General features: G+C 37.7%; 1 protein-coding gene across 4 annotated transcripts in view; it reads left to right on the forward strand.

Annotated features, from left to right (window-relative positions):
- The window catches only part of B3GLCT (beta 3-glucosyltransferase), a 69,649-nt gene extending 57,376 nt beyond the window's left edge, over nt 1-12,273 (forward strand). For all 4 annotated transcript variants that reach the window (XM_056328590.1, XM_056328591.1, XM_056328589.1 and 1 more), the window contains 5 exons: nt 2,551-2,664; nt 4,039-4,138; nt 4,609-4,728; nt 7,054-7,198; nt 10,621-12,273. In XM_056328590.1, coding sequence (XP_056184565.1) covers nt 2,551-2,664; nt 4,039-4,138; nt 4,609-4,728; nt 7,054-7,198; nt 10,621-10,788 — 647 coding nt within the window. In that variant the 3' untranslated portion in view covers nt 10,789-12,273. The remainder of the gene's footprint in view (nt 1-2,550; nt 2,665-4,038; nt 4,139-4,608; nt 4,729-7,053; nt 7,199-10,620) is intronic.
- The last annotated feature ends 2,527 nt before the right edge of the window (nt 12,274-14,800 follow it).

Genomic DNA, 14,800 nt, shown 5'->3' on the forward strand with positions numbered 1-14,800 from the left:
GGCTACTTGTTTTCTTATTCTAGTTAAAAATTAAAATGTACACATGGCATTCTCTGCCAAATAAAGCCTGATTATGCAGTGTTATGTGATGTAATGTGGCATTTTATTATATAGGGGATAGAGTTAATGCATTGTGAAATTCCTGGCTTTGCATTTCAAAACTCCACCATAATGTTATATGAACATTTTTTTTTTGTCCATAATTCCCTTTGGATTTGTTATGCAAAATTTGAGAGCAGTTTTACATTCCTTTAAAAAACTTCTGAAAGCAGTATTGGCCACTGCACAATGCTACAGAAGTGAAGTTATATTTTTTTTTTCCAAATTTGAAATCCTTTCCATTAGTGCATTGAGATCTTACTACTCTGTCTTAACTGTTACCTTTCAACTTATTTCAGTGTTACCAAATTGACTGTTGGTCAATCAAGAATAATAAATCCTTCAAATCTGTGTGTGATCAGAGTAGAGGAAAGCGAGCAAGTAGGTAGGCAGCAAACATCAGATTGGACGATGGATGATTCCACCAAGGGGCTAAAACGAGCTCTTCACAAGCATCGGAGTTACATAGAAGCAAAGGGAATTTAAAGGGCTGCTGCGTTGGCTCTGGCTGGACACCAGGTGCCCACCACAGCCACCTCCCTCCTCAGCTGGGCAGGAAAGAGAAAATTACAAAAGGCTCCTGGGTCGAGATAAGGGCAGGGAGATCCCTCAGCAGTTACATGAAACAGGCCCGACTCAGGGGAAAAAAATAATTTATTGACAATCAGATCAGAGTAGGATAATAAGAAAAATAGCAAATCTTAAAAGCACCTTCCCCCTACCGCTCCCTTCTTCCGAGGCTTAACTTCACTCCTGATTTTTTTCAACCTCCTCCCCCCTCAGCGGGACAGGGAATAGGGTCACTTCGTCACTTGTCTCTGCTGCTCCTTCCTTCTCAGGGGATGGTCCTCACACTCTTCTGTGCCAGCCTGGGGTCTCTCCCATGGGAGGCAGCTCTCCACACACTTCTCCAATGTGAGCCCTTCCCACGGGCTGCACTTCTTTATCCACTGCCCCGGCCGGGGCCCTGCCCGGGCTGCGGGGGGGAGCTGCTCCCCCGCGGGCTCCGTGGGCTGGGGGCACAGCCTGCCCCGCCGGGGGCTGCCCCGCGGGCTGGGGGAGCCGCTGCTGCGGCGCCCGGAGCCCCCCGGCCGCTCCGCACCGCCCGGGGCTGCGGGGCTGCTGCGCTCGCTCTCTCGCTGCCGCAGGGGGGTTTTACCCCCTGCTCAATACGCAGCCCCTGAGGCGCTGCCGCTGTCGCTGGTGGGCTCGGCCTTGGCCAGCGGCGGGTCCCTCTGGGAGCCGGCTGGCACTGGCCCGCGGGCCGTGGGGGAAGCTTCTGGCAGCAACTCGCTGAAGCCGCCCCTGTGGCCCCCCCCCTACCAAAACCTGCCATGCAGACCCAGTACAGCAACAAACATAAAATTAGGTGATGGATGAATTCAGCAAGGGACTGAAGTTCTTCAGAAGCATCACAGTTATATAGCAGCAAAGGGAAGTTATAAAAATACTTCCTCCATTTAAAGAACCAGCTGCAACCAATGAGGCCTACCGGGTGGTGTCAAAGAACACAAAGCAATGACACAATGACAGCAGAATGCAGGGTTTCAAAGTTGGTCATCCAAGTCCTGACCACTTAATTTTTAAAATGGAAAAAAAGATTTTTTTAATCACATGGTTCTCTTCCAAACACCATCCAGATGTTTGGCCTTTTTTATGTTACTCATAATTTTTTCACTTCTGGATATAATTTAAATATTCATAGTATCATTGTTAGAATTTTGTATGATCAGTTTAAAATGATTATGTGAAATGGAAAACTGATAAGGGAAGGATTGCTTTTGTAGATAAGCATTAAGCAGTCCTTGTTTTAATAGAACATCCATGGGGTCAAAATTGGTTGTATGATATTTATAAATGTCCCTTCTATGAGTGTGTCTCCAGGAACAGGTGCTTTTGAGCATTAATACAGCACTGCTGTCAGATATGATGTACATAACACAAGTGTAGTATTTCCAAATGTTCATTTCGTCTGTTTCTGATTCAGAATATTTTATATGCTGTACAGTTGGATGTGCTGTTTTTAAAATGCGACAGTTTCCACACTGGAAGAATGATTGATCTCTGATAGTGTTCCTGCTGATGTGTGCTATAAAGTCTACCATAGCAAGTGTAAAAGTAATGAATTCTGTACTTTGGTTAGCATAAATGTAACCATCACAGTTTTCGATGTAATATGAATTAAACTGTAGTCATATCTTAAAAGACAATTTATTATTATGTAAATAAAACTGCCCTGACTGGCTTTCATAAAAATGTGAAATTGTTTCTCTTTAGATATTGTAGGAAGGAAAAAAGAATGAATGTTAAGAACCATGGTGCTGTTATTTGAAACGGTATTTTCATTACCATGCAAAGGACTATGTCATTTAACAAGGTGCATAAATGTTTTGATCAAGTCCTTAGATTAATCAAGTCACTTGTGTTTCAATGTCAACGGTTCTTTTGCAGTACCAGTTGTAAAGCAGACTTGGGAAAGAGAAGCTGCCCTTATTGAATACTACAGTGATTATGCAGACATCTCCATTCCTACTATAGACTTAGGCATACCTAATACTGACAGAGGTGAGCTATTGACTGTTGTTGTCAACCTTCTGAATTAGAGATGTCCAAGCTATTAGCTTGGCTTATTAGCTTTGTCTGGCCCACTAGGTCTGTCGTTCTGGTCTCTGGATTGTTTCCAGCTGGCCTGGTTTTTTTGTCCTCCACAAGGTTTATTAGAGGCAGAGAGGGAACAGACAGGGTTTTCCATTTGCACAGGTGCAGTGTGACATGTGCAACCTGTGAGTGTTTTCAGGAGGTAGTGGACCTGCTGTTCATGTGTGGATCATCTGTAGAAGCCATGCCCAGTAGTTCTAGTCAGACCAGGGGGATGGGACCTTCCACGTTTGGCCTTTGAGCATTGCTGTGGAGAGCAGTGGGACCTGTGGGCTACTGATGCTCTAAACTAAACAAATCGTGCTGACTTTGCTCTAATACTATTTTTGTCTGTCTTTTGTGATGGAATAGAATACAGAAATCTTGATTTTAATTTTGTAAATGTTCACATAGCAGGCTGCAATAAGTTCATGGTTTCACGAAATCAGCAAAGCCAGGACTTACTTCATTTCTTAAGCACAGAGTTGCTGCATTTTCTCAATATTTTAACTGGAAGTATCTTCAAATGTAGTGTCCTGTTATTCTTTAATGATTCTTTAGTAATTGTAATGTTGGTAGTGCTAATTACTTTGGACAATCAACTGTAAAGACTGTTTGCAATTAGATTTTTCCAAGATCTGAAGAAGATTCAATAGAAATTTAAAACTTTCTTGTTGCTCTTGTCCTGCTCATTCTGAAGAAGGATGTTTCACTTCTCAGCTCCTAGAAAGGGCGTTTTACCTCTTCAGCTTCATTATAGTCTTGTGATAAATGTTAAGACCTTTCCTTGGAGGAAATTATTAGGACCTGAGTTGCCAGTGATGAGTATGGTAGATTAATGCAGACTTAAGTATTTATGTAAAAGCAATGGACCTGCTTGATGCATCATGAAATGCTATGGAAATAGCTTGGGAGTATTTTGCAGAATGTGTTTCTGTCATAGTCTTATCATTTTACAGTTTTCAAAATTAAGAGTAGCAGTCTGCCCAGTATTGTCCAATATCTTAACAAGATAGTTGGAATAAAACTTATTTTTCAGGTTTCCGTAATTCAAAGAATTTCCATACTTCAACATCCTTTGAAAGTACATTCCTGCATAGAAAGCAATGGTTATGTTTGAACAGTATGTACAAATGCCATTCAGCACAATGAAGAATGAAATTAAAACTTACATCTCGGGTATTTTGCCAGACATTATCAAAAAGTTTTGCATAGTGCAGTAGAATATTTAATGAATTAATAATTGTTTATTGCAAATTCTCATTTGATTAAATGTGTATTCTGTTATTTCTCTTCCTTTAGGTCACTGTGGGAAAACTTTTGCCATTTTGGAAAGGTTTTTGAATCATAGCTCTGCCAGAACTCCTTGGTTAGTTGTAGTGGATGATGACACATTGATAAGGTATACATTGCAATACTTCAGGAATTACCACTGTTCCTGTCAGCAGGATTTTCACCAATATGTCTCTCTTCTTCTTCTGTGTTTAAGTCTGTTTTATTAGTGATGTAGCTTTATACTCCTTCAAGGAAAAAAATTGTCACTTTCCCTCAGCATTCCTTGACTGATACTAACAACAATGTAATCTTGTAATTGATAAAAAGTTTTTGTGTTAGCGTTATTATTTAATAAGGTAGTCTGAATATGATTACACGTTGTGATTCTTCTGTGTAGGCATGACTGACCAAAATCAGCAGTCATATCTCATAGTAAATAGCCCATCTTAAATTTCTGTTTAACAGTTTATATGTCTGTGTTTTGTAGAACTTCTCCTACCATTTTTGTGCTATTTATTAGAATGACATTTATGCTAGTAATTTCTGTTTCAAAATTAATGCCTCCATCATTTTTTTTAATGCATTTTCATATTACAGTATCTTCAGACTCCGAAAATTGCTCAGCTGCTATGACCCAAATGAACCAGTATTTCTTGGAGAGCGTTACGGTTACGGCTTGGGAACAGGAGGATATAGTTATATCACTGGCGGAGGAGGGTAATTTATTTAAACTCCTACTGACATCTACATCAGCCCCTGCTTTGAGTGCAAATGTTTTGAATCATAACACAAATCAGTTTCAACAGAAACAGTGATGTTTCCTAGTACTAATAAAATGTAATTATGCTCAAAGACCCAAATGTCCTAACTATTGAGAATTCATGCTGCCTGTTGGGAACAGATTTGTAGAGTAAAATAGTTGGTGCTGAGAACCACGCGTGTTTCAAAAGGATCATTTCAGATTGACTGGTCCTGTGAACTGAGTGTCTATTATCAGTTATCTGTACGACATATTCTCCTGATACACATCGTGCAGCCTTGTTTCATCTGACAGAATTAATTCTGCATGCTCAGAGACCATCCTACAATGTGATTCAAAATGTAGTAAGCAGAGACAATTGGGATAGCTGCTGAAAAAAATACCTTTGTGATCTGAACTGTTGTGGAGTTTACAGGAGAACCCAAAGCAGCACACCTCGGGATACAAATTGCTGTGAATATGAAGATATTCATTCCTGTTCTCTTTCTTTGTCCAAGCATGGAAAAAAACCAAAGGATTGTGATTCTCCCTGTTTTTGAACTTTATGCAATGATTTATGGAGAGGTGGCTGAGCAAAGGGTTGGGTGTTTATGTCCTAGAAAATAGTTTCTCATAGAAAGAGGTGGTCATAGGTTGATCTTGTGTATGAGACACATGGGTCCCTGTGGTTGCATGCAAAGTTTGGTTTGAATTAACATTTATGTGAACTTTCAGGTTGGCTCTTATTGCAATAAGAATGATCTTATGACTCTGACTTGTCCATCTTGTATATCTAAAGCAAGTGGTGTGGATGGCTGAATGTCCTTAGGGTCTTTCTCTGTGAAAAGTAATGGCTATAGTAACTTCCTAGGTTCTTATCTGTCTATAGGTAAGTAAGAATCAACTGACTGGCCGCCTCATTGTTTTGCACAGTTGCATAAGGTCTTACTTAAGCAGGGTTTATGCTTGAGTTAAGAAACAAACCTTCTACTGGTGCTGGTATGTTTGTTGGTTACCAGTCCTATATTTATGTATCTTTTTAGTGTTTATCTCATAGTTTCTGTTCTGTCATCTAGGTGTGGGAATTTGGGTGTTACTTTCATTATCAGGTTTGAGCAGATAGAGGTACAGATCATACATCTTGCTCCATACCCTAATTTTGAGAAGGTTCACTGTAAGTGAAGAGATCTATAGAGCTGAAGGGACATGGTCTAGATAATCATCTAGCAAGTATATTCCCTAAATGTGTGCAAATTGTCACACCTTCTGTGTAGCAACACATGCTGGTCACAAGTCCCGGCTCTTTTTTTTTTTTTTTTTTAACTCACTCCAGCTTTTATTATTCCTTCTGTATTTGACCTGAGTATTGAGATAACAATTTCCTGTTGTGCTTTCCTTTTTTTTTTTTTTTTTTTCTTTTTATGATACATACAGTCTTCAAAGTTGCAATGATAACAGTGGATTTTTTTGCAACATGAAGTCAGTCTTTTTGCCTTAGCATTCAGTATTCGTAGAAGCTTTGCCACTGTCAAATGAAGAATTGTCATACAGTGAGTGAACTCATGAAGCCATGCAGTGATTTCAGAGCGTGAATCTTTTTGGTATAACTTGTAGTAGCTGGAGTACCCTGTATTCTGATCAGACTGGGTGGATGATGTAAATTCAGAAAAGGCATATATTGGATACTAGGCAAGAGTATATTCCCTCAGCTGTTGAATTTAAGACATTGTCATGTTTCTTGTCTATTGAAGGCTTATTTTAGTGATAACAATCTAACAGCTGCAGGCTCTGGTTGATATTTAGATGAGCAAGAAAGTTAGGATGAACGGAAGAATTTTGCAATGGCTTCAAGGAGCATTTTTTGCTTATGAAGGGAACTCTGTGTAACAGAGGAGTCAAGGAATAACAGTTCAGGTTTTAGAGTTCATTTAATTGCTACACGATAACTAAGAGGACAATAAATTTGAGTAAGATAGAGGAGAATATCCGTTTAAAGTCCTGGCCAAGTTTAGGAGGAATTACCAGCTATGGGTAAAATGGTGGCTAGCTAAGAAATTGTTGGAATAACAGCAATTGGCATAATTGGTATAATAAATTTTCATTATTTAATCATCTTTCAGGAAATGCCTCTAGCACTACTTGTCAGCATTGACTTCTCAATTTTTGAAATTTCAGCTATGTTGCACCAGCAGGCTATATTTTATCTTGCAGTTTTATATCATTTAGCAGTATTTATTAATTACAGTCATTTGGCTTCTCTAGTTGTTATTGTCTTACACATTTCATTTGCTCTTTTTATTCAGGATGGTTTTCAGCAGAATAGCTGTTCAGAGACTACTTGCTAGTAAATGCCGATGTTACAGCATGGATGCACCTGATGATATGGTCCTTGGGATGTGTTTCAGTGGCTTAGGAATCCCTATAACACATAGTCCACTTTTCCATCAGGTCAGAGTACAATTTTTACTAGTACTTAAAATATATTTCATTCTTTTAAATATACACATAAAACAGCACTTCAAAAATACTGCAAACTCGTAAATTTTACTGCAAACTCAATCAATGTGTATTAATAAATAGATGCTGCTTCTATACCTTATTTCTCTCCAGAACAAGTTAGATCAAGAAAATAAGAATATTGTGAAAGCATGGATTAGTTACTACAATGCTTTAGTAGTTGGTATTTCACTTACCCTATTACTACATTTTTTAAAAAATGCAGTCCAAGATGGGAATTTTGAAAAACAAATACAATTAGGAGCCACATGCTTTGAATATTTGTGATAAGTCCTCTTAAGAAAAAAAACCCCAAAACATACCACATTACTTTTTTCTTCAGGTAATTGAGAACTCATGGTGAAGTTTTTCCAGTAAATCTGTCTTCTCTACTTATCCAATTTTCCTATTGATTCAATATTTACCATTCTAAAATATCTCATTAGTGAAGATATAAAATGTGAAAGTATTCCCAGAACTATTGCTTTTGTGGTTGATTCTGAAGAATGGTATAAATATGATAAATTGCCATATGCTAGCACAAGGGAAAAATTGGTCACAAAACATAATTTTCTCGTGATGACATTTTCCAGTCTGGGAGAGGTGGATTGCGATACATTTGAATCTTGTTTCTGTCTTCCAGAATATTTAACGATCTAACTGTAGTGTCACAGTGGAAAACACAATGCATTGAGTCCCAGAGAGATGTGCTGCCTCATAAACCAAATAAATACCTTACCTTTCTTCCATGACATTAAAGAGAAGAAGCACTTAGGATTTTTCCCAAACAGTACACAACTTCTTAAAAAATTAGCATTTAAATCAGTGTAGTGTTCGATGTTTTTCAGGTGTTAATCTAGTTTAAAAACTGGGAAGATCTGTGTATCTGAATATGAACTGAGATGAAGATAATTAGGCGACTTGAAAATTACTTAATTGCCATGTAATTCAAAGCACCTGTTGGGGAGGAAGTTTGCTATTTAAATTATCAGGTTTTCCTATATTAAGACTCTCTTTCTGATTACATTTACTATTTAGAGAAATAGGAATGCTGAGAACTCACTATTCAATATTTTAACTCCTTGTCCATAAAAAAAATCCTATCTGTTTACTTTCCTGTTTTATCATAGTTTACTCCTTTCAGTATAGAAAGAAGGCAAGTAATGCATCTTAAAAAATCAACAGTTATTGAATAATTTGGCTTGCCCAGGTGTTTAAAAACCCACCAAACTACCTAATTAAGAGGGCTGGAAAGAACAGAACTCATTTTACAGATTTGTAGGAATGGCCCTTATACAGCAAAATGGAGCACTTCCTTATAATCCTTAATGGTGTACATTTGATACTGAATCACTTTGAAAGTGAAATCCTAGCAGTTTCATTTTTCACATAGAAAATTACACTTGAATTGTAATTAATCTTTACTATTGCTTATAATAAATTCTAATGTAACATAACCTTGACCAAAAATTAACCCTGGGGGGGAAACTACTGAATAAAAATTGAGTGTGCTTGTTCTACGAATTCCATTGTTATGCAACAAATACTTCAAAAATGGAAAAAAAAATAAAAATTGGCTTTTCTGTTCAACCAGAAAATTTTTAAAAAACTTGCCTGAAATATTATGTACAGGTGTGCAATGTTGGAGCGTTTCCTAAGTACATGAATCCTAAATTGTACTGAGTATATATTATGAAACAGAAGCAAAGATACCTTCCTCCTTAGAGTGTCTATGATGTAACAGTGTTTGCTCACTGTTACTGGTTTCCTGTTTTGCCACGTGCTACGGTTGATACATACATGTTCTGTAATCTGTTCCAGAGGCTTTTGACATGATAAGACTGTTAAAGAGAACTGGAACCTTCCCATGTCAAGTAGCAGCCAGGATTGTGATCTTAAAATGTAAAATCTGAGCAAGAGCAATGTATTTGGCCTTTATGGAATACCAAATACAAGCTCTAGCATAAAAAAAAAAAAAAAACCAACAAGAAAAAGATTACAATATTACCCAATATTACCAATAATTGATTCCACAAAATGTAAGGAGGAAGAAATTCAGGGAAATTATTTCTTAAGGTCAACCACCTATAAAGTGGTATGATTCTTAGAGAGCAATGTAATAAAAATGATAATTAGAGCAGATGTCATTCTTTTAGAATGATCAAAACACCAAGAATTCGTGTATGGTTCAATAAAAAGCAGATTGATTTTCCAACAGTGGAAAACTTTGGTCTTAGATATATAAAAACTTTCTTATCCAAAGTTTTTTTTTTTTTCAATTTTTGAAACCTAAATGTTCATTGAAGTTTTTTTCAAAAGTCTTGAGGGAGATAGGCTCCCTCTTGATTTCTCTGGTGGAATTTTTCAAAATAAGCACTCTGTGGTTTAAATAAAATAAAAAACCCCTAACACCACCACATACTCAGATTTATTAATGTCAAAAATCTGTTGCCCAATTTTATGACTTATGTTTATATGGAACTGCATGAAGAACACTGCATGTAGAATTTATTAATACCACCATAAGTAGGTGAAGTGTGCAGTGTGAAATCAATTGCTAGCTTGGGCATCACGTCATGATTCAGTATCCCAAATCATTCAGTTTTCTTCTTGTGTTTTACCTCTAGAAAAAAACACACAAATATGTGCTTTTCATGCATTTCTCTTTACAAAAAATTCTATTTACAATACAAAGTCTAGTTACTTTACCAGGGACCACTACAGGTGAGCCTCTTTTATATAGTGATGCACTTAGATGCCATGAAACTGTCAGAGGAAATGAAACATGCTTGGTGCATTAAGAAGTCAGCTGCATCGTGCAGCTGTGTTGTAATTCTGTCTCTTTTGGTATAAGCTGATAAAGAATAACAGTGCAGTTTTCTGGCACCCACAGTATTTCCTGCGTTGGGTAGCCTTTCCCATCATAAAACTTCATATAGTTCAGCTGCTTATAGCCTTACTAGGATCCTACAGTCACAGTGGCACTGATGGCAACTTTCTTTATGAGGAGGAGCAAAAGAATCATTTTGTCATTATTGAACCAAAAGTGTATATTTAAAATATACAATACAAACTACACTGTTTATCACTTGCTTTTGTAGATGGCGACCTTTTCATCCTGAGAAATAGGGCATATTTAATATCAGTGTACTACTTAGCATGATGACTACAGTGCGAGTTGAAGATCAAAACTAATGCTTCTCAATTGATTTAAGAGAATGATGTAAAAACCCCTTTGTTGTTATCATGTGTGTTTTGTCAATGCCGCGTTGCTTTGTTATGATACAGAGGCCATTGAATGATGATACTTTCTTGTTCTGAAATTATTCTTTGACATTGAGTACTAGTGGTTTTGGTTTATTCTTCCACCTTAGGCAAGGCCAATGGACTACCCCAAAGGCTACCTTTCCCACCAAATTCCAGTATCATTTCACAAGCATTGGAATATTGATCCAGTGAAGGTATATTTCACGTGGCTGGCACCAAACACAGAAGAGTCACTTAATGGAAAGAAAGTTGGATATAACAGGGAGGACTTATAAACAGTGGAAGAGCGTAAGTGTTGATTAATGTACTGTGGATGAGGGACAGTCACTACTGTGATTTTTGTGGTGTTCTCACATTGTTCATCTGGTCATGACATAGAAGGCAATGTTTTGTTCCTGGTTGTTGCATTCCTTCAGAGCAATGGAAGAAGGCACCTAACAGACTTGGATTCTTTTGTTAAACTTTGTTTCTTTTTAAAATGTTTTGGGGCTTCGTATACCAATGAACTTGACACACATTTAAAATGTCTCATACAACTTTACCTGTGTTCATGTTTGGACTTTGAGTTAGACAGCATCCATTTACTTTTCTTTCCTTTGTTCTCTCAAAAGCTTAAGTTATGTATTTGGGAGCCTAATACTGAACATGTGTTTGACATCTATTGAATATCCGTCTCTTACTGACCTGCAGAAAAGAGTTCTCTAAACTATTCTGGAACAGGTTCTTGATAAATTAGAGAGGAGACAGGACTTTGTTTTTTGTGACCAGGAACTACATTGTATGAAGGCTGTATTCCTTTATGCTCATTTCAAAAAGAAATATTGTAGTTTCCTGGCATAGGTGGACCAAGCGTGAACCACTGTTGTACCTCTTCAGTTTATTAGCATTTGTGAGGAATGTCATGTTCAAAATAATAATAAAAAAAAAGTTTAAGGACAAGGATTTCTTAAGTGGCCACGGGAGGTCACTGTGGCTCCTTTAGAATCCTAAGTCACTGTGTATCAATTTGGCAAATAAAAATGGGACTCTTGAGGATTTTTGCAGAACTAACACTTCAGTATTTCTGATGTGTGTGTTTCAACAGTATATGGATGCCAGCTTTGAAGTTTGTAGTATTCCTAATTTATATCATCAAGATAAGTAGTTTTATGCATACAACATGTAGAGAGTCATTCATATTTAAAATGTTCTTGATTTTTTTGAGTAATTGAGTTTTGTAAAAATGTTTGTACAAAAACTGGCTTTAGTATGTTCTAAACTAATTTTTATATTGTAAAACTGCTCCTTTTAAGATGACAGTACATGGCACTTATATGGTGTTAACTTCTTCGCTTGCTATATTGTAACCAAATACAGGGTCTTAAAGCCATACTGCTGAAGTAATTTGTGTTTTGTTTTCTTTTAGTAGGTTAAAAATTGATTCCACTCCAAAGTAATGCAGTAGTTGCTCATAAGTTGAAGTAAGGGAGCCATTGATCCCTGCTTCAGTAATTACTGAAGTTGTATAAACGTTTGTTTGTGAATGTAGCTTGTGGAATTTTAAGCATTTGAATAGCAAGCACATATTCATAATAGATTCAAATTCTGATTAAATAGGAGCAGTCTATGTGATGCCTTTTTTTTTCTTCTTCCCACGATCAGTGCCTTAAACAGTAGACATTTTGCTGATACCAGGACTGTGTGTTCCAGTACCATGGCTTAATTGTTAATTATGTTTACTGTTTAGAACTGAAAGCCTAAATAAAAGCATACTTCTTTAACCTTTTGTGCCTTCTTCCTCTTTGCAAATCAAGTACAGGATTATTTAAGCATCTGTGTTGTATTTTTATCACCTGAATAGTATTCTGTGGTCAGTTGTACCAAAAGGCAGCTTAAACTTCTTTTTTTCCATATCCTGCCCTGACATGCTTCCCCAGGTTAAGTTAATTTTCAAGTCTCTAGTTTTGTGCAAATGAAAAAATGCTTTTGCAATGGACAACTCATGCGTTTGGGAATCTTGATGCTATCAAAAATATCTTCTTTTTTTTGGTATGAATATGGGTGATTCACCATTATCAAATTCTCCAGTGGTCTTGCAGTGTAGTCCAGTCACTTCCAGCTGGTGATATTTCACATCTCCTTGGGCCCAGGTCAGGCAAAGACAATTAGCTTTGGGTCCACACTGTGTTGCACTTGTAGGCTTCTGTCTTATTTGGAGATTAGGAGCCACCAACGCACGCATTCCTTGCTGACTGACTTCTGGTCTGAAAAATGTAATAGTAGCTGTCTTCAAGTCCATCTTTTCTCTTGCTGTTAACTCTGGGGTTTACTGCAAGGATTCTAGAGGTATTAGTAAACATTAGATTTCTGATTCCCATCTTCATAGTTTTGAAAGCAATGAAGCTGTAATTTACTTGAGTATTCTGTCCAGAAAGCTCTGACTTTTGAGACATAACTAATGATAACCAACCCTAGCAGCAGTATGACAAAAGTGACCTTTTATTCCTTGGACTAAAAATTTAAGACGGTTTTTTTCAAGTAGAGGATCCCTGACAGTTTCTGAAAACAAGATGTGAAGACATTCTAGAATTGTGATATGAAAAAGAAAATCTGGGAGTCATTATTGATGGTTTATTTTAAATGTTTGTAACATAAAAGATTACCATGTATCCTGGTTTCAGCTGGGATAGAGTTAATTTTTCTTACTAGTAACTGTTACAGTGCTATGTTTTTGATTTAGTACGAAAATAGTGTTGTTAACACACTGATGTTTTAGTTGTTGCTAAGTAGCGCTTGCTCTAAATCAAAGACTTTTAAAGCTTCCCATGCTCTGCCAGTGAGGAGGTGCACAAGGAGCTGGGAGGGAGCAGAGCCAGGACAGCTGACCCGAACTAGCCAAAGGGATATTCCACACCATAGCACACCATGCTCAGTGTATAGACTAAGGGGAGTTGGCTCGGGCCAGCCGGTCACCGCTCAGGGACTGGCTGGGCATCGGTCAGCAGGTGGTGAGCAATTGTGTTGTGCATTATTTGTTGTTTTTTTCTCCCCACTTGCATTTTATTTCTCTCTCTCCCTCCTTTTCTTTAAAATTGTTACTATTATAATATTTTATTCAAATTATTTAATTGTTCTTATCTCAACCCACAAGTTTTAGCTTTTTACCAGTTCTCCTCCCCGTCCTGCTGCTGAGGGTGGGGAGTGAGTAAGTGGCTGCGTGGTACTTAGTTGCTGGCTGGGTTTAAACCATGACACTGTATTTCTTCCATGGAATTTTTTTAGATGATTTTGTTGGTTGGTGAATCTGCTTTCAGGAGCCAAAAAAACCCTTGAAATACTGGTGCCTTCAATATAGCAGGATTTTTAAATGATGAGTGAATCTATTTTCATTTCCCTGCATCTGAGATGGCCCTGGCATGGAGACACCCAAAAGGAACCAACCTGTGTCTCTTCCTCTGTGAGAAGGAAAATCGGCAAGAGTCTGAGGCAGCTTGCTAGCTGGGTAGTTTTCTTTTTGTGCAGGAAAACATTGCTCTAACAGCAGCTCTAACACCAACACAATGAGTGCTGACTGGAGGGAGGAGGCCAAATGACTTTATTTTCAGTTCCTTAATTTTTCATGGTTTAGGACTTTTGCTATCACTGGAAGTGTAAGATGTCTTGGCCAGATGCTCAAGATTCCATTCTGTTATATTCCTGGAAAGTGAGATCAACACTGGGTAAAGACTACCAGAACAGGCTACGGTGACGTGTCCCCAGAGCTAGCAATGTCACTTCATTACCAGAAAATATGAAAAAGTAGCAAGAGGTTTGCTTTTTACAACACCATAAAACTCCGAAGGCTTTTGTTCATTGGACTCCCTGATTATAAATATATTTGAGTTTGCTTTGATGGAACTGCTTCTGCTTATTGTTGATATGAAACTAAAGGAGAAATATAGAATAATGAGCAAAATACTCCCTGGTGATGTCACCTCATCATACGTTTACTGAGGAAACTAAGAGCTGTTGAATCTCTGCTATTAATGCTGCCTGTTTCAGCTCTAGGTCTCGGGTCCTAGGTCACAGCAGCGTGGTTGCTTTACCCACCCCACTGAGGTGCACACACCTACCTCGTCAGTACAGAACAAATTCACCTCTCCAGTCGCACTGGGGATTATATCCTTAAGTAATCATTTCATTCAGCAAAAAACAGATGCAATATTGATTTGTAGGTAGGTAATTGTTCTATTTCAATTTGTTTCATACTATGCGTATGTATAAAGACTAGGTTTGTTAATACTGTGGTACAGTGGGTAGCTGTCATGT

Source organism: Falco biarmicus, chromosome 2 (genome assembly GCF_023638135.1).
Source record: "Falco biarmicus isolate bFalBia1 chromosome 2, bFalBia1.pri, whole genome shotgun sequence".
NCBI lineage: Eukaryota > Metazoa > Chordata > Aves > Falconiformes > Falconidae > Falco > Falco biarmicus.